The sequence below is a fragment of the Vulpes vulpes genome, chromosome X (assembly GCF_048418805.1).
Source record: "Vulpes vulpes isolate BD-2025 chromosome X, VulVul3, whole genome shotgun sequence".
Taxonomy (NCBI): Eukaryota; Metazoa; Chordata; class Mammalia; order Carnivora; family Canidae; genus Vulpes; species Vulpes vulpes.
Window position 1 is genome coordinate 44,018,215 of NC_132796.1, and position 18,579 is coordinate 44,036,793.

The 18,579-nt window shown below is 44.8% G+C and overlaps 1 protein-coding gene across 5 annotated transcripts in view; it reads left to right on the forward strand.

Annotated features, from left to right (window-relative positions):
* GNL3L (G protein nucleolar 3 like) overlaps positions 1-18,579 on the forward strand; it is a 62,752-nt gene that overhangs the window by 39,011 nt on the left and 5,162 nt on the right. For all 5 annotated transcript variants that reach the window (XM_072743294.1, XM_072743295.1, XM_025988895.2 and 2 more), the window contains 12 exons: positions 5,592-5,632; positions 6,976-7,083; positions 7,877-7,993; positions 8,769-8,852; positions 9,020-9,155; positions 10,055-10,158; positions 11,878-12,022; positions 14,589-14,676; positions 15,207-15,381; positions 15,474-15,616; positions 15,929-16,065; positions 17,865-17,992. In XM_072743294.1, the coding sequence (XP_072599395.1) occupies positions 5,592-5,632; positions 6,976-7,083; positions 7,877-7,993; positions 8,769-8,852; positions 9,020-9,155; positions 10,055-10,158; positions 11,878-12,022; positions 14,589-14,676; positions 15,207-15,381; positions 15,474-15,616; positions 15,929-16,065; positions 17,865-17,992 (1,406 nt within the window). The remainder of the gene's footprint in view (positions 1-5,591; positions 5,633-6,975; positions 7,084-7,876; positions 7,994-8,768; positions 8,853-9,019; positions 9,156-10,054; positions 10,159-11,877; positions 12,023-14,588; positions 14,677-15,206; positions 15,382-15,473; positions 15,617-15,928; positions 16,066-17,864; positions 17,993-18,579) is intronic.

An 18,579-nucleotide genomic window follows, 5' to 3' on the forward strand; every position in this document is an offset into this window, starting at 1 on the left:
AGTATGATCATTGGTTCATAGTGTAGTTCTGTTTTTAAAAATTGCTTAATATGGCATGGGGGGGATGGGAAAAGTAGGTGAAGGGGAGTGAGAGATATAGGCTTTCAGTTATGGAATGGATAAATGGATTAAAAGATAAAATATAGGGAATTTAGTCAATGGTATTCTAGTAGCATTGTGTGGTGACAGATGGTGGCTACACTTGTGAGCAGAGCATAATGCATAGACTTAGACTTGTCTTGTGGAATCACTATGTTATACACCTGAAACTAGTGTAACATTGCCAGCTATATTATTTACTCTGTCTTCTACTAGTATCATTATTGTCTTCCCAACTTCCTTGAAGGTAATGTTCCCCTTATCCCCCATTCCCATTTTACATTTGAGGAAACTGAGACTCAGCAAGGTTAAGTGACCTGATCTGAGGTGAATAGCAGTAAATACCAGACACTGGGGACAAACTGCTGTTCTTTCTGCCTTTGAAATACTTTTCTTCTCTTCTCCCTCATTCTTCAACTGGATAAATTGCTCGTTTTTCAGATTTCAACTTACACATCACTTCCTGTAGGAATCTCTCCCATTAAACTTCTCCCTTGATTTTCAGTCTGTACCCATAGGAACTGGGGCTATTGACACCCTATGATTGGGTCTGCCTCCTCTACTGCACTGTTAACTTCTCATCCACATCTGGTTTATCTTTTTGTCCCATGGGCCTAGCATGACCAGACATAGCTATTTGGTATTTACTGTGTGCCAGTCACTAGAATATCTCAGTAATGTTAACTCAATTCCTCCTTCTCCCACTATACTTACAGTCTAGAGAGAGAAGACAAATGTGATACATTGACTCTCCCATATAAGAGGGAAAGCAAGGGCATTGGGCAGGTCTGGTTCTGTGTTTCCTGCCTTTATCTTGCTGTAGTCCACATAGAAAATGACAATATAGGCTGGACAAGACTTGTGCAACCCAGTGACTTTATACTCTGTGTGAATGGTGGCCCTGCCTATGTGGGCTTGGTGAAAAAAAATTAATACATTTACTTTATATAATCATTGAAAAAATGTCAACGAGAATCAGACTTTGGTTATGTGAATACCAAAAGCAAATAATCATTTTTTTCAAGTAACCAAAGAAAAGTGAACAAAATTAATTATACTCTACTTAAGAACATCAAATACCAGATGATAATAAAATTGAGGGTGATGAAAAGACAATAATTAGCTAGTTAACTGAAGTAGAGTATATACATACAAAAGAACCCTGGCAGTTTAAAATAAATGATGAGCTATTGTATGAAAAAATTATATAGAAAGACATATGGAAAAACTATTAGATGGAAAGATCTTAAGGATTTGTTAAGTGAAAAAAGCAAGTTGTCAACAGGAGGACATACTGTGTTGTCTTTAATGGGAGAGTGGGGGAAATAAGATTTATATATTTGCGTTTGCACTAATAAGTGGCTTCTTATTGTAGTAAGTGAGTGCAGTGGCTAGGGTCAAGTGTGGAAGACCTCTCAAAATACACCTTTTTATTTTGGAACCATATGACTGTTACCTGTTAAAGAAAATTGGATTCATCTACATGAGTGGGAAAAATGGTGACTATTTTTTTAAAGATTTTATTTATTTATTCATTAGAGACACACACACACAGAGAGGCAGAGGCAAAGGCAGAGGGAGAAGCAGGCTCCATTCAGGGAGCCTGATGTGGCAGTTGATCCCAGGACTCCAGGATCACGCCCTGGGCCGAAGGCAGGCGCTAAACCGCTGGGCCACCAAAGGATCCCCAACAATGGTGACTATTAAACAGAAACTTTACATGTGCTCATAAAACACGGACTGGTAAATTGCAACTAAGTAATGATCAGATTAACTGGAAGAACTGCAGTGGCTGGTGGGGGGAGGTGCCTCATGGTGCAGCTACCTGAGCTCTCAGCAATACCGTGGACCCAGATGGTAATGATAATGGTTAAATCTGGGGAGATTACTGAGGAGTTCTACATGGAATGTTTTCTCCTTCACTAAGTGATGTATTTTCTTTTATTGTGTGCCTGTATCCAGCATAGGCCCTCAGTTCCCAGGGAAGTTAGGTGGATAGAAATTGTTGAGTAAATTGGCCAGTCAGTCCTGGTTCATTCCCAACCTCACTTTCTTTTCATTGCAACATGAGTACTTTGGAAGAAAAGTAGACGTGAGGTCTCCTGTTTGTTGTTGTTGTTACAGGGAAATTTGATTGATTCACATTCATTATGGTAACTAATATGTTTGGTCTAATTTCTGCCATCTTATTTTATATTTTTTGTTTGTTTCTTCTTAGTCTCTTATTTATCTACTTTTCAAGTTCAAACAAATGCTCCACCAGTGATTATAAAGTTATTAGTTGCATTCATGTTTATATCAAACATAATTAAACTTGAATTTCTCTGTCACTTTACCAAAGTTAAATAATAACTATTTTTATCCTACCTTTCCAAAGTAAGATCATGCTTTCATGATTTTGCTTTTCCAACCCTTATTGCTTGATTCCAGGATTTGTTGAAAGAATTTGGTATTTTGGTTCTGAGCTATTTGCTTATGATGCTATCTGGTTTTTAAAAATCTTTTCTAAATATGTGTTACAGTTCTTAGCTATATTAGTAACATTTTTAAAGATTTAATGGTACGGGGGTTTTTTGTTTTGTTTTGTTTTTTATTCAGTGGTAAGTTTTAATAGATTTCCTACCCATAATTATGTGTTTCCTTTATCTTGAGATCTTTATTCTGAGTTTATTTTTATTTTTGTTGGTATACTTCCTCAAGTACAATTGATCCTTGAACAATATGGAGGTTAGGGGCCCTGACCCCTGTACAGTCAAGAATCTACATATATAACTTCTGATTCCCCACCAAAACTTCACTACTAATATCCTACTATTGACTAGAAGACTCACTAGTAACACAAACAGTCTATTAACACATATTTTGTTAGATTGGTTATGTACCGTATTCTTCCAATGAAGGAAGCTAGAGGAAAGATTATTAAAATCATAAGGAAGAGAAAACACATTTACAGTACTGCACTGCATTTATATAAAAAAATCTGTATGTAAGTGAATCTGTGGAGTTCAAACTCAAATTGTTCAAGGGTCATGTATAGTTTTACCGGAACACAGGTGCTGATCTTTGCACATCTGAAAATGCCTTTTACCTTTGTGTAAGAGTGATCTGTTGGTTAAGTATTGGAATTTAGTGTGGTACACAGTTCCTTGTTTCAGAACTTTGTAATGGTTCCAGGTGCCTGGTGGCACAGTTGATTAAGCCTTTGGCTCTTGGTTTCAGCTCCAGTCACGATCTCAGGGTTGTGAGATTGAGCCCTGTGTCGGGCTCTGAGCTCAGTGTGGAGTGTGCTTCAAATTCTCTCTCCTTCCTCTTACCCTCCTGCTCCTGTGTGCATGTTCTCTCTCTCCCTCTCCTTCTCTCTCTCTCTCTCAAATAAGTAAATACATCTTTTCAAAAATACAACTTTGCAATGGTTATTCTGTCTTAAATGTTAAGATTGATTTGAGAAGGCTGTCTGCTTCTCTTGTCTTTGTTGGAAATTCCTGTTTGGAAGTTTATAAGATTTTCTTTTTATCCTTGGGGTTCAGAATTTTGATCAGGTATGCCTATGGTATGTCTTTTTTAGTTAATCTTGGTGCTCCATGAGCCTTTATAATCTGAAACATCAAGCCTGTTTTGAATTTAAGGAACTTTCATCTATTATTTAAAAAAATAATTGCTTTTCCATTTGTACCATTTTCTCTTTCAGGAATTCCTGTTATTTAGATATTAGGCCTCCTGGGTCCATTCTCCATTTTCTATTTTTACTCATAATTTCTATTTCTTTAGATTTTTGTTTTAATCAAGCTCTTCTCTTGATCTTCCAGCTTATTAGTTTGGTTGTTAATGATGTCTATGCTGTTTTTCACTACATCTATTGATTCATTATCAAGTTTTGGGATTTTTTTTCTCACACCGTTCTTTTGAGGTATTTTCTTGAATCTCCTTAAGTATTTGCAATAGTGGGCAGCCTGGGTGGCTCAGTGGTTTAGCCCCGCCTTCAGCCCAGGATGTGATCTTGGAGACCTGGGATCAAGTCCCACGTTGGGCTCCCTGCATGGAGCCTGCTTCTCCCTCTGCCTGTGCCTCTGCCTCTCTCTCTGTGTGTGTCTCATGAAGAAATAATAAAAAATCTTTAGGGCAACCCAGGTGGCTCAGTGGTTTAGTGCTGCCTTAAGCCCAGGGTGGGATCCTGGAGACCCGGAATCGAGTCCCACATTGGGCTCCCAGCATGGAGCCTGCTTCTCCCTCTGCTTGTGTCTCTGCCTCTCTCTCTGTGTCTCATGAATAAATAAATAAAATCTTTAAAAAAATCTTTAAAAAAAGTATTTGCAATAGTATTTATTTATTTATTTATTTATTTATTTTAATTTAAATTCAGTTTGCCAACATATAGTATAACACCCAGTGTCACCCATGTCATCACATCACATGCCCTCCTTAATGCCCAGTTATCCCATCCCTCCATTCACCTCCCCTTCTACAATACTTTGTTTCCCAGAGTCAGGAGTCTTTCATGGTTTGTGATAGTATTTAAATTCTGTTTCCTATATTGACTGCTACAGTGCGAACCACCTTATATAATTGGGGAGCCTGTTCTCTGGTAATCTCAAGCTGCTCCGATATTTGTTTGTATATATCCTGACATCTTCCAGAACCTCCCCCTCTAGGAATTACTTTAGCTTCCTTGCAGGTGGCAAGAATTAAGGCAGCCATTCTTCCCCAAGAGGCTAGTTGTGAAGGGGATGACAGATGGGACTTCTCATGAAGAGGGTGAGGTGTCCTAAGTTCTTGGGCTTTGTTTATATGTGATTGAAGAAGATGAGCTCTCTCTTCCTTATATCCAAGGGAATCCACACTTTGGCTAAATAGGCAAGTCCCCTTGGAGGTAATGGCCTTAGCAGGATCAACAGGAAGGAACAGTTATCTCCCCATGTGCTGAGGGCATCTGCCTTAGCTTAGCTTCCTGGGACTCCTCAGATCAACTTTCCATGCTGTCAGCCTCTAACTTGGAGTGGCAATTATTGAGTTGCCCCCAGCCAGAAGTTAGGGGAGAGAGGAATCACGAGCTAACACTCAGGTAACTCTTCACAGGATTCCCATAAGCATTGTTTCAGTCTGCATTGAAATAATGCCTCAAACATTTTATCCAGTACTTCCTCTGACCCTGGTGCTGTCATCTCCATGTCTTTTTTCTTTTTTAAAATTTCATTTATTTATTCATGAGAGACACAGAGAGAGAAGGAGAGGCAGAGACACAGGCAGAGGGAGAAGCAGGCTCCATGCAGGGAGCCCGACGTAGGACTTGATCCTGAGTCTCCAGGATCACGCCCTGGGCTGAAGTCAGTGCTAAACTGCTGAGCCACCCAGGCTACCTCCTCCATGTGTTTTTTTCTAGGCTGGACAGACATGGTATCTGAGTCCACCTTAGGTTTCCAGTGTGGCCTGGCTTTGATTAAGGTATCGACAGATATTGGGTAGGTAGATAATGGCTTTTTTTTTTTTTTTTTTAGAAAATAAAAAACCAAGTAAAGGTTCCAAAGGCTGCAAGAAGGTAAGTTGGCTCCACCCTCAGGTAAGGTAGCTCATTGTTGGGGATAAGGTCAGGAATGGGTTCCCTGCCCTAGAAGAGGCCTACAAACTGCAGTAGATGTTGGGTCATTCCAGATAGAGCACTGAATTGGAATCAAAGGATACAGCTTTCCCTCCCTCTCTGGTTGGCTGCAGTAGAGAATCAGTAGCATTTATTAAGTTTCCACCACAAGCCATGTGCTGCTTTGTGCTTGAGTTACCTTGGTGAAAGGATTGCCATCGTCCCATTTTTAAGATGAAGAAACTGAGCCACAGTGAGGAGCTTCCTAGGTCCAAGGTAGCATGGCTGGGACTTGAGTCTGATTCCCAAGTCCCTATTGCTCTTGTTGAGGAGGGAGGCCAAGATAGCACCTTTGGCTTTAGCTCCTGGTCCTGCTAGGCGAGGTGGAGGGAGATAAGATGGGCCAGAGCAGTGGTTCTCAAATTTTAATGTGGTTAAATTTCTCAAACTTTAACCAGCCCTCCAGGTAATTACCCAGAATTACCTGAAGGGCTGGTTAAAACCCAGACTGCTGGGCAGCCTGGGTGGCTCAGTGGTTTAGCCACCACCTTCAGCCCAGGGCGTGATCCTGGAGACTCAGGATCGAGTCCCACATCGGGCTCCCCGCATGGAGCCTGCTTCTCCCTCTGCCTGTGTCTCTGCCTCTCTCTCTCTCTCTGTGTGTGTCTCTCATGAATAAATAAATAAGCAAAATCTTTAAAAACAAAACAAACAAAAAAAATTCAGACTGCTGGGCCTCACCCTCAAGTTTCTCCTTTAAAAAAAAAAGATTTTATTTATTTATTCATGAGAGACACAGAGAGAGAGAGACAGACAGACAGACAGACGGAGAAGCAGGCTCCATGCAGGGAACCTGACCTGGGACTCGATCCCAGGTCTCCAGGATCACACCCTGGGCCGAAGGTGGCACTAAACCACTAAGCCACCTGGGATGCCCACCCTCGAGTTTCTGATTCAATAGGTCTGTTGTGGTGTCCCATAATTTATATTTCTAACCAGTTCCCAGGTGATGGTGTTCATGGTCCAAGAGCCACACTTAGCTACTTTAGCATTTCCCTTTGGCCTTTACTTGGGAAACTTTTCCATTTGTCCCCACCTTTCCTGGGGTGCTTCGATCAGTGCCTGCCTAGGAGAGGGAGGGTCTTTCTCTAGCCAGATGGGCAGACCTCTGGGGACAGAGCCCTTCTTTTTGCTTACTCCTCTCTTTTCCCTGCAACTACACTTTTGAGCAGCTATAACCCTCAAGGAAGGGTGATTTCCATGAGTTGATTAGCTCTGATTGTTTCCTTTTGTGTGGTGACCAGCCTGCAAAGCAGAATGGAAAGAAAGCAGCTTCCAAACTGGCCTCTGCTCCCCAGTTTGTTCACTCCAATGATCATGCCAATCGGGAGGCTGAATTAAAGAAGAAGAGGGTAAGCCCTTGACCTTGGGGGAGAGAGAGGGCCTGGCCTGATGCCAGGTCCACAGAAGTGGTGACTGGAAGGGCAAAGACCAGAGTTGTTGGGGTTGTTGAGGCTGTTTGCAGAAGAGGAAGAGAAGGTGGTCACTGTGATATTTGATTTAGTGTCTCCGTTTGCTCATCTTCCCCTCACCTCCTGGTCCACTGCTGCCCTTCTGTGTTCCTCTTGCTCCTTTGAAATGACTCCTGTTAGTCTCACCAGTTCGTTCTGTGACATCACAGCTCATGGATAGTTTCCTTCTGTCATCTCATCCGAATTGTCAGGATTTGAAACCATGCTTTCTTTGAAGTACTCTCACTTTGACTTTCTTGTCATCTCACTCTCGTGGATGTCCTTGTTCCTCTTTCCTAGTCTCTTTTGCTGTTCCTTCCTTTTCCTGGTCTTTAGATGATGGAGCATCGAAAGAGGACCTTACCTGCTTTCTCCCTTGATCTTAATTGATTCCCTTTGCCTAGAACACATTCTCTCTCAGCTTCACATGGCTGTCTTTTTATTTATTTTATACTGTTTTTCTCTGCCACACCTTCCTTTCCTTCATCTCTTGTTTCCTTTCTCTCAAACTGCTTATCTCCTGCTATCATATCTACTTTCTCCTTGTATCCCTGCTCCTCCTACCTCTGCCACGTCAACACTGTTTCTTCCCTCTGTCATCCACTCCCTGTTATTCCCTGTTACTCTGTCTCCCATCCCTTTCTTAGGTTACAGACCTAGTCAGCTATAGTCCTGCTGTGTGTTCACTTGTTAGGTTGAGGAGATAAGGGAGAAGCAGCAGGCTGCCCGGGAGCAAGAGAAACACAGACGCAGGACCATTGAGACCTACTGTCAGGATGTCCTGCAACGCCAGGAGAAATTTGAGCATAAGGTAAGAGAATAGCCTTTGCTTCAGGGTCAGATGGGTTTGGGTTTGCTCAGAAGCATCTATTGCCATTGCCCTGTAAAAGGGAAAGAGGAAAGATGTGAGACTGTTGGAGTGGACATAGGAAATCAATGCAAAGAAGATGGGAAACAGTGGGGAAAGAGGGATGGAGGGAGGTATGAGAGGGAAGCACAGGGCCATTATGAGCCCTATCTGTGACTGGACAACCCTGAATAGGTCCTCTCCTAAGCTGGACCCCAAAGATGTGGTTGGGAGTAGGGAAAGAGAGATCAGAAGATGGGGCGGGGAGAGGGAATAAGTGTAAGGGAAGGGTCAACAGAAGAGTGTATGTGAGAGGGATGCCATCTTCCTTCTTGGACTTCTTACTGCCCTTCGGATGTACATTCTCATCTCACAGAATATGCCCTTTCTAGTTCAAAGTTCCTTTTCTAACATAAAGTATATGTTTTGCCTCCCCCGTCTCATGTTCTCACATGGGTTGTTTTTTTTCACTTATACCTCCCTCTCATATTCCTTCCTTGTACACACAGGTGCACACTCAGGTCCCTAGCTAGTGCTTGAACACATACTTAAACATAGCATACACATGCATCATATGATTGCTTCCATTCTTCCAGTTCCCAGCTTTATTGGCTGGTCAGTTACTCTTTGGTGGGCTGGGATTCCTGTGGCTCCCCCAGCCTCTCATGGTTTCCAAAGTCCTGGCTTTCACTCTCTCTTTCCTCCCTGAACCATTTCTTCTCTCTTTTTTTTCCTTTAGGAGGAAGTTTTACAGGAATTAAATATGTTTCCTCAGTTGGATGATGAGGCTACAAGGAAGGCTTATTACAAGGAGTTCCGTAAGGTATGAGGGCCCATTTCTTAAGACTCTTTAGAGAGGGTACCAATCCCATCCCATCTCCTTTCCATTTCTGTTTTTCCTGACTGAGATGGAGACCTTTTCTTTTATGGGCCTGTATGATTCACACCCAGTCCTTTGCCTGCCTTCATCCCCTGTCCTTTGCCCTGCAGGTGGTAGAATATTCTGATGTGATTTTGGAAGTCCTGGATGCCAGGGACCCACTGGGCTGCCGCTGCTTCCAAATGGAGGAAGATGTCCTGCAGGCAGAAGGCAACAAGAAGCTGGTCCTGGTCTTGAACAAGATTGGTGGGTGTTGGGCAGAATTGGAAAGGCAGGGCAGGGGCCAGACCTTCTTGAAAGACTAGCTCAGACCAGATGCTGGGACTCAGCAACTCAGTGGTTGTGTAAGGTGAGGAATTCCTGTTCAGTTTTTAAAGCCAGGAATCCAAGAGGTGAAATCACTTTTTTAAAGACACACACACACAGTTTGGCAGAAGTTGGGGATGGAGTCCAAGCCTGTCTGCCTTTCAGTCCCTTGTTCTTGCCATTTTGAGCCTTATTGGTCAACCCTGGAGAGTTCCTGTGACTCCAAGCTGGAACCCACAGACCAGGGCAGAAGAGCACATGAGCCCAGGAGTCACTGAGGTCTTGGTCTTATTCCATTTGTACTGTCAGTTTTCTCTGCGATCTTGGACAAGTCGTATCACCTGAGAGTTTCCATTTCTCTAGCTGTAAAATGGGCTGTGATTGTCCCAATCTCACTGGGTTGTTGTGAGAATTAATGATAAAGTGCTTGGTATATGCATGGTTAGTACTCCACAAATGGTAGCCATATTCTTGTCAGAGTTATTCTTGACATTTGGCCCAACCTACAATGATCCACAGAGAGGACGGGAAATGTAATCTTTAGGAAGCCTGGCTTGGAAGGAAGGCATCTGGGACCAAACAGCTAATTTGCCCATTTTCCCCAAGGGACAGAGTTCCCCTCAGGGAGGGCCAACTGGCCCCCTCCCTAGACTGGACTTTTTTTCTAATTCTAACCTGGGAGCTGGACAGGTACTGATAGGGCCAGGGACAGCTGGATAGGTACTGACATCTGTTGGCAGGAGGTGGGCCTAGCCTTGGATGTGGGTGGATGTATCTTTGGCGTGAGCCATCGAAGTGATGTTCTCCTTACTAGTCCTGTGTGTTTCTATTTTCCCCAGATCTGGTCCCCAAAGAGATTGTGGAGAAGTGGCTGGATTACCTTCGGAATGAGCTGCCAACAGTGGCTTTCAAGGCCAGCACACAGCATCAGGTCAAAAACCTGGTAAGCTGGGACCAGCGGCATCTAGCTAGCCTCTTTCAGGGTAGCCTGGGGCCAGGGTTGGAGGATCATGACTTGGACTGGGATCCCCAGCCCTTTGGTAATTGAACTGGGCCTTCAACTTTGAGCTTTTTGCCTTACTAGATGACCTTTTAATATTTGTTTTACTTTATTCCTCCCTACATTTTAGCTTTTTGGGAAGGTTTTTTTTTTTTCTAGATATGAAGATAATACATACTGTCCATAGAAAATTTGGAAAATACAGTTAGCTATGTGTTAGCTTTTAAAAACAGACACCTTAATTTTTCTCTTTAACACAAATCACTCTACTTTCTAATTATGTAATTAACATAGAAGTACAGTTTCTTTGTAAAATGTTAAAAGTATTACAGAAACATTGGTTGCTTCTGAAGACAGAAACTGGCTGCTGGGGACATTTTTCAACTTTGCACCAGGTGTAGAACTTAGTATTTATGAAAAAATAAAGTAGAAAAAAAATAAAAACAGTTACAGACAGTTTAAATACCCTTTTACCAATACCCTTAATTCTAGTTTCCTTTATCCATACCCAGGTGTAACTACCATTGTTAGCTTGGTGTGTATCCTTTCAGATGTTTTTCTGTGCTGTATATATATGTAGATGTATATATAGAGAGAAAGGAAGTATTTGGGAGTGTCCTATGTGTCATCCTGGGGCATGTTTCTTTTGGCAATTTTCTTTAGAGATGCACTTTTTTGATGCTAAATAAACTTAGTTTGGAATTTTTAATCATTATAATCAGTACTTTAACATATACCCTTGCACATGTTATCATGGCTGGTAGGTGAGTATTTATATAGGTTGGGTACTGAGAGGTGGAGTGGCTATGTATTTTACATTTTCCTATACACTGACAAATTGCCTTTCAGTGGCTGTACCAATTTATCTTCCTCCTGCTAGGGTAGGTGAATGTGCGAGAGGGCTGTTTTCCCTACATCCTTTCCAACATTTGATATCATTAAACATTTTAATCTTGACTCATTTGGGAGAAACCTGACCTCTCATTTATAATTTTTGGCCTTCTTGGTGACAGAAATATGGTGAGCGTCCCTTCTAACAGCTCTCTTTCATTTGTATTCCACTTTAAGGATATATTTCCTCAAACTATTTCTTACTGATGGATATTTAGCTTAATTCGTATTTTGCAATGCCATGGTGGGTGAGGAAAGAGGAAGAGATGGAATGGCATTGTGGGCAGAGGAGGTGGCATCAGGAGTAAGGAGATGGAGGCTGGAATGGCCTTGTCTTGTGTGAGGAGTTAAGGGAAGGTAGCCTATGGGCCAGACACTATCTTCCTACCAAAGGCATGGAGGGCAGTGTCTCCATTTTGTGGATGAGGGCACTGAGACGCAGAGAAGGGAAGCAGAACTTGATGCACACACACACCTGTGAGAGGCAGAGCTGCTGGCTAGATGCTAGGGTGCCATCCTTACCCTGCTGAGGGAGGCCACAGATAAGTATGTCTAGAGAGAGTTAGGGACAGAGAAGATTGAAGACATGACCGTGGAAAAACAGGCCTTGTGCAAGCAGGGAAATGGCAGGTATTCAGGGCCTGTGTGAGAAGCCCTCTGTTTCAGCCTTGGGGTCTCAGCAATCACAGGGAGGTGGTCCTGAAGGTTTCACTGAAAGTTGGAAATCTGGAGTCAGACTACATTTCCCACCTTGATGCCCTTGTTTTCCAGAATCGTTGCACTGTGCCAGTGGATCAGGCCTCTGAGTCACTGCTGAAAAGCAAAGCCTGCTTTGGAGCTGAAAACCTCATGAGGGTTTTGGGGAACTATTGCCGCCTTGGTGAAGTGCGCACCCATATCCGTGTGGGTGTTGTGGGTAAGGCCTGTGGGGAGGCCATGGGGCCTAGGCTCCTTCCTTGGGCAGAGCTTTCACTGGGCAAAGGATTCTGGGAGCTTTGTGTTACCCTGGTAGGGAAGAGAGGGTTATGAATGGTTAGAGAATGGTTTTATGATTTGTAATGTGTATTGGTAGAGGATGTAGGAAGGCATACTGAGAATCACCACCATGCACGGAGTATTAGAAACGTGGACCAAATACACACGGTTGTGCTTGGACATTGTGTCATCTCATACCAGAGCTGTGGGGTGGGGGGAGGAGTGAATATATCCCTTTTACAGATAAGAACACTGAGGCCCAGAGAAGGCAAAGGGACTTGTGGGGGTCAGCTCTGTGTGAGACAAGGTAGAGTGGGAAATATCAGAAAGGGAGACAGAACATGAGAGACTCCTAACTCTGGGAAACGAACTAGGGGTGGTAGAAAGGGAGGTGGGCGGGGGGTGGGGGTGACTGGGTGACGGGCACTGAGGGGGGAACTTGATGGGATGAGCACTGGGTGTTATTCTATATGTTGGCAAATTGAACACCAATAAAAAATAAATTTATATATAAAAAAAAGGTAGAGCTGATACTCAAACCTGGACCTGTCTGGAACCCAGGGTAGTGAGGGAAGGGTGATGGGGAAGAGGATAGGGAAATTGAGAGAAGCAGAGATAGACTGTCAGAGAGAGGAAGTGAGGCCAAAAGAAAAAGATATTCGAGAGAACTGGACACTGAGAAAATGGTATAGATAGACCTGAATAGACCTAGAAAAAGAACTGGGTGGGCACCTGGATGGCTCAGTCGGTTAAGCATCTGCCTTTGGCTCTGGTCATGATCCTGCAGTCCTGGGATCAAGTCCCAAATAGACTCCCTGCTTAGCGGGGAGTCTGCTTCTCCCTCTCCCTCTGCTTGCTGCTCCCCCTGCTTGTGTTCTCTTTTTCTCTCATGCTTGCTCTCTCTCTTTCTCTCTCTTAAATAAATAAATATCTTAAAAAAAAGATAACTGGGAAATGGTGGGATTGGTGGGGAGTGGAAAGGAAAGATAGGTTTAAATGACAGAGGCAGGTAGAGAGGGAGATACCAATCACAAAAAGATACCAGAAGGACTGTAGAGACAGGCAGTGTGCATAGAGACACAAGGGCTAGATACTTCGTGCATATAGAGAGGCAGACGTGCATACCAAAGAAAGAATGAGAGAGATAGGCAGATGCAGAGATAGACAGCTTCAGAGGACAGGGCGCATGGAAGGAGCCAGGAGTAAAGAGGTAGACATGATGTAATACACAACACACACACACACACACACACACACACACCCCTATGAACACATTCAGATCCACCAATACACGTATGGATCTACACTGGTGCAGACCTGTTCAGACCCAGAGGTAGCACACATGCAGACCCAAGTCCTTCTCATATGTTCTGCTCCCCACAAGCAGATAGAGGCACAGAGAGACACATGCAACCCAGATGCGCTGGACCCTCAGACACAGTCACATGCCCAGAGCCACAGAGGGAGACAAATGCACAAACGTGTCTGTGATGAGATAGATATTCACAGAGACAGAGACAGAGAGAGGGTTGGGAATATGCAGACAGAGACAGAAGAAGGCACAGTGAGACACGTACAAAGAGGCCTACAGAGACAAGCCCATGGAGAGAAGGAGCACAGAAGGAGGCCGGGAGAAGTTGGTGCTGAGGGAATTAGAGAGGCAGAGTTGGTGGGGTGGGGAGAATCAGAAAGACAATTGCCAGAATGAGAGATAAAGAGACAAACCAGCAGAGAAAGGTGCTTAGAGCTATACACAGAAAGAAATGTATGGTAGTGAAAAAGACTGAGCAGGAGGAAGTCAACATGGAAAAAACAGTGATATTTAGTATGAGAACAACCAAGAGATGTGTGCTTGCATACACACATATATGTGCAAGGGCACGTGGATGATGTACAGAGACTTCCACACACCAGGAGTGCACACATACAGGTACGTCCATGAGAGAGCAGTCTATGCATAAATTCTGGCACACAGAGAAGGAGAATAGTGAGAATGAGAGACCTGGTGAGAGAGTAGCACACAAAGATGTCCACAGGCCTGGAGGTGCTCACAGATGCCTCAACAGAGAAACATATACCACAGGCAGACAGCTGCTCAAAGAGAATGACATCTGGAGAGGGCTCTCCCAACCCCCTACCAGGTGAATTTGACACCAGGACAGATGGTTCTCTGTTTCACAGACATTTCCTGATGTTAACCTTCTGTTGGATCATGTTACAGAGGCTTTGCATTGAGCACCTTTCCCTGGCTGGTGGGAGGTGGGAGGTGAGTGTCATATCTAGTGAGAGGGTCATGTGTACTCAGTATGCTCACAAATGGAGGAAAGGGGTAGCTAGGCCATATTGGGGCTTGCTCAGGGCCTGGGATGAGAAGGCAGGAGGCCAGGTTCTGTTTTTGGCTTCGCCATAGCTTGGTCATTGTCCCAGCATGGATCGCCCATGTGTAGGCTGGCCGAAATGTTCCTGAGGGCCCTTCCTGCTCTGAGCCATCTGCTACTCCTTTGTAGGTCTTCCTAATGTTGGGAAGAGCAGCTTGATCAATAGTCTGAAGCGCAGCCGAGCGTGTAGTGTGGGAGCTGTTCCTGGTGTCACCAAGTAAGTTACCTGCCTGCTCCACCAGTCCACTGCTCCTTGACCCTACCATTTCTCTATCTTTCATGACTTTGGCCCCTGCCCCTTTCCTTATCTTGGCCCAGCCTCTGATTCTTACCTAGCCATGGGACTCTCACTAACAGTCCCCATTTACCTGGTACATCCTAGGTGTGGGCCAGGGACACAGCTGGGTACTTCCCCCTCAGCTCCTTGAAGATTCTTAGCAGTCACGCAATATTGGGGTATAGGTATAGATAAGCAACTGCACTTCCTAGATGAAGCAGTGGAGGCTCAGTAAGTCAGAAACTTGCCCACAGTCTGGCAGCTCAGTCCCCAGTGGTAGGGACTAGACTAGAATGAGTCCCAGGTCTGTAGGCCCAAGAGCTCCCAGCTCCACATCTCTATCTTCATCTATATGTATGCTCTCTGCCCCTCACCCCTTTCTCAGCTGTGTCTGGGGATTAAAGGATACCAGATACATCCCAGCTCATCAGTGTCCTACATTCTCTTTTATCTCCTCTTTCCTGTCATAGGTTCATGCAGGAGGTCTATCTGGATAAGTTCATCAGGCTGCTGGATGCCCCAGGCATTGTCCCAGGACCAAACTCAGAGGTTGGCACCATCCTGCGCAACTGCGTCCAAGTGCAGAATTTGGCAGACCCTGTGACCCCGGTAGAGACCATCTTGCAACGCTGTAACCTGGAGGAGGTACAGAAGGCACTTGCTCCTGCCCTGCCCCGCCCCACTCCAAGGGCCCTTCATTTTTTCCTCATGATTTCTTTTCTTCCTGTCTTCACCAGATTTCCAATTATTATGGCATCTCTGGGTTCCAGACCACTGAGCACTTTCTGACTGCAGTGGCTCACCGCTTGGGGAAGAAGAAGAAAGGAGGCGTATACAGTCATGAGCAGGCAGCCAAAGCTGTTTTAGCTGACTGGGTGAGGTGAGGAGAGGGCTAAGAAGTAAGGTAAGGGTAGACCTGCTGAGAGGCTCCATAAGGGGGGGTACATCTGTGCTTATTGCAGCAGTGGGGCAGCTTGACATCATGTTTCCTGGGGGAAAGTGAAGGCACCAGGTCATGTCCTGGTCAGGAATTTCTGGCCAATGACGATCCAGCAACTTAACCTCTTGTTGTTCAGAAGCTTCTGTGGATTTTCTTGTTCCTCATTGTTTCTGACTTGTTTCTAACTCATTCTCTCTTTGGTCATTTGTTCTCTTAATGACCTCACCAATTTCCTCCTATCTCCCAATGCAGCGGGAAGATCAGCTTCTACACACTTCCACCTGCCACCCACACTCTGCCTGCCCATCTCAGTGCTGAGATCATTAAGGAGATGACCGAAGTTTTTGACATTGAAGATACTGAGCAGGCCAACGAAGACACCATGGAATGTAAGTAGGGGCATAAGTACTTTGTCTTACCCTGGATGGGAGCCCCCAGACCCAACACCAGATCCCATGTTTGACCTTCCCCTGCCCTGGCCCTACTCTGGCTTTGGGCAAATTGTTTAACCAATCTAAATTTAGTGTTTCCTCCCACAAGGTGGAGAATTCTAATCTGGGCCATGGGGGTGGTTGTGGGCTCTTGGTAGATAGGGAAAAAAGTCAGCAAAGTTCTGTGTATACAGTGAGGTGCTCAGGAAATGTGTGGGTCTTTTCCCCATCTCTTGGGACCTGGAGTGAACTAAAATACTTCTCTTCAAAACCCCTTCCCTCATGTTGCCCTAGGCTTTGCCTCAGCTACTGTATGTCTATTCCTAGATTTTTATCCTCTCTCCCATTGGTGGGGAGACATCTGAGTCATAGAAGGCTGGTATTTCCTGAATGGTGCACGATCAGTGGCAGACAGAGGTGGTATTCAAAGCAACTTTTCTGCCCCATAGTCTTAAGACTATCCCAGCTCAGAGTAGCTAAGGGTTCAAAGAATGGATTGCCTGGATTCAAGTTCAAGTTTTGTTTCTTGTTAGCTCCATGATGCTGCGACAGTTAATTTCGCCATGTCTCAGTGACATCAACTGTAAAATGGGAACAGTAGCACTTACCCAATAAGATGGTCACAAACACATATTTAATTCATAAAAACACTCAGAGCAGTGCTTGGCTTATAGTACATGCTTGGTGAATATTAGTTGTTATTAAGATGATCATTTGCTGGGGTACAGAGGTGTGGCTTTGAGAAACTTCTATAGGAAATATGTTCTCTTCAGATACTACCATTTGCAACCTTGGCTTATGGCTCCTCCCTCCTTTCTACTCCACCTTGGAAAGGTGCCCAGTGCTCTCTGGACCTGTTTGTAGACCCTTGGATAGTGGGAAAAGGCCTGGCTGGCTTGGCTTCTGGTTTCTCCATTTCTCTTGAGGGCTTTTCTTCTCTGGGCTTTTTTGTGTCCTTAGATTAGTGATGAGGACAAGAGGACTTGTCTACTTCAGAGTTTATTCCCCACATGGCTGCTAGCAAGTCAGTTCTCTTTCTGAACTTTACTTCCCTCTTCTACCAAGTAGATGGTTGGGAGGAATTAGAGCTCATGTTCCTATGATGATGCTTGACCCTGGCTGCATGTGAGGGCAAGGGGGACTCCATTAATGAGAATGTACTTTGGCAAAAGATTGAGGTCTGGGAAATTGAGGAGAGGGAAAAGTTAATGGCGAGAGTTTTCTAGAGGAGTTGGCCCTAGTGTTGTATCTTGAAGAGTGAGTAGGAATTAGAAGGGGATGAAGACAAAGTTTGGATGGAAGTAGGTGGGAGGATACTATGGGCCCAAGGCAGTGGGTACATGAATGGTTTGCAGTGGAGGCCATCTCCAGGCAAGGGGCCAGGAGGCAGGTGGGGAGGCCTGGTCCTGGAAGGAAACCCAGTGGCTGCCATTTACTGAGCAGTGTCTTAGGCCAGTGCGTTTCAAGTGTCCTCTCCTGTGACGGCAGCCCCAAGTCATAGGCTTGTGGTGTTCTCATTTTCCAGATGAGGAATCTAAGGCTCCTAGACCAGCTCCCAGCAGGTGAATACCCTACTGCAAAACCCATGCCTTTAATCCTTTGTCATGTGGCCTCCCATCAGAAATGAAAAAGCCCTTCTCTCCCAACTCCCTTGGGCAGCTCCACATATCCTTTCCACTGAGGCCTGATATTGGGGCGGGGGGTGCTGGCAGCAGGGAGGAGCTAGAGCCCTGACAGTGGTATTGGTTGTGTTAAAGGCTTGGCCACTGGAGAATCAGATGAACTGTTGGGTGACATGGACCCGCTCGAAATGGAGATCAAGTGGCTCCATTCTCCGATGGTGAAAATAGCAGATGCCATGGAAAATAAAACCACCGTGTATAAGGTACCTGCTCCCTTTCTTCATGGTAACCCTCTCCTCTTCCCAGGGCTCTAGGGAGTGGTTGGTCCCTTCTGCCTTGCTCCCACAAGGTCTCCCCACACTCATTCCCTGTGGCCTCCTGGGCATCAGGTAATGTGCATCTTTTACCAGGCAATGACAAGTCCAAGGAGGAGGCTTGCTCTCTCAGGCAGTTTTTCCAGCCTGGCTCCAACCTAGAGAACAGGTATCCCCATTCAGCCACTCAGTTTTTCAAGTTGCAAACCTGGGTACCCCTGACTCCTCCCTCCAACTAGCATCCAGTAGCCCATAGTTAGTCAGCAAGTACTATGGCTTCTCCCTCCTAAGTCTCTTGAGAAGCTATCAGCTTCTTTTGATCCCTACCATTTCTATAACAACTGGTCTAAGCTTCTAACCCTTTCTCACCTGGATATATGTCCCATGGTTTCTAACAGCCCAGTCTGACCATGTCACCTTCTCTGTCATGGCTCCATGGTTCCCTACACCTGTATGATTAAGCCATAATGCCATGCTATGATTTCTGGAGGCTTTTTCAGCTTCTTCTGCCAGTTACCCTATCTCTGCCCTCTGGG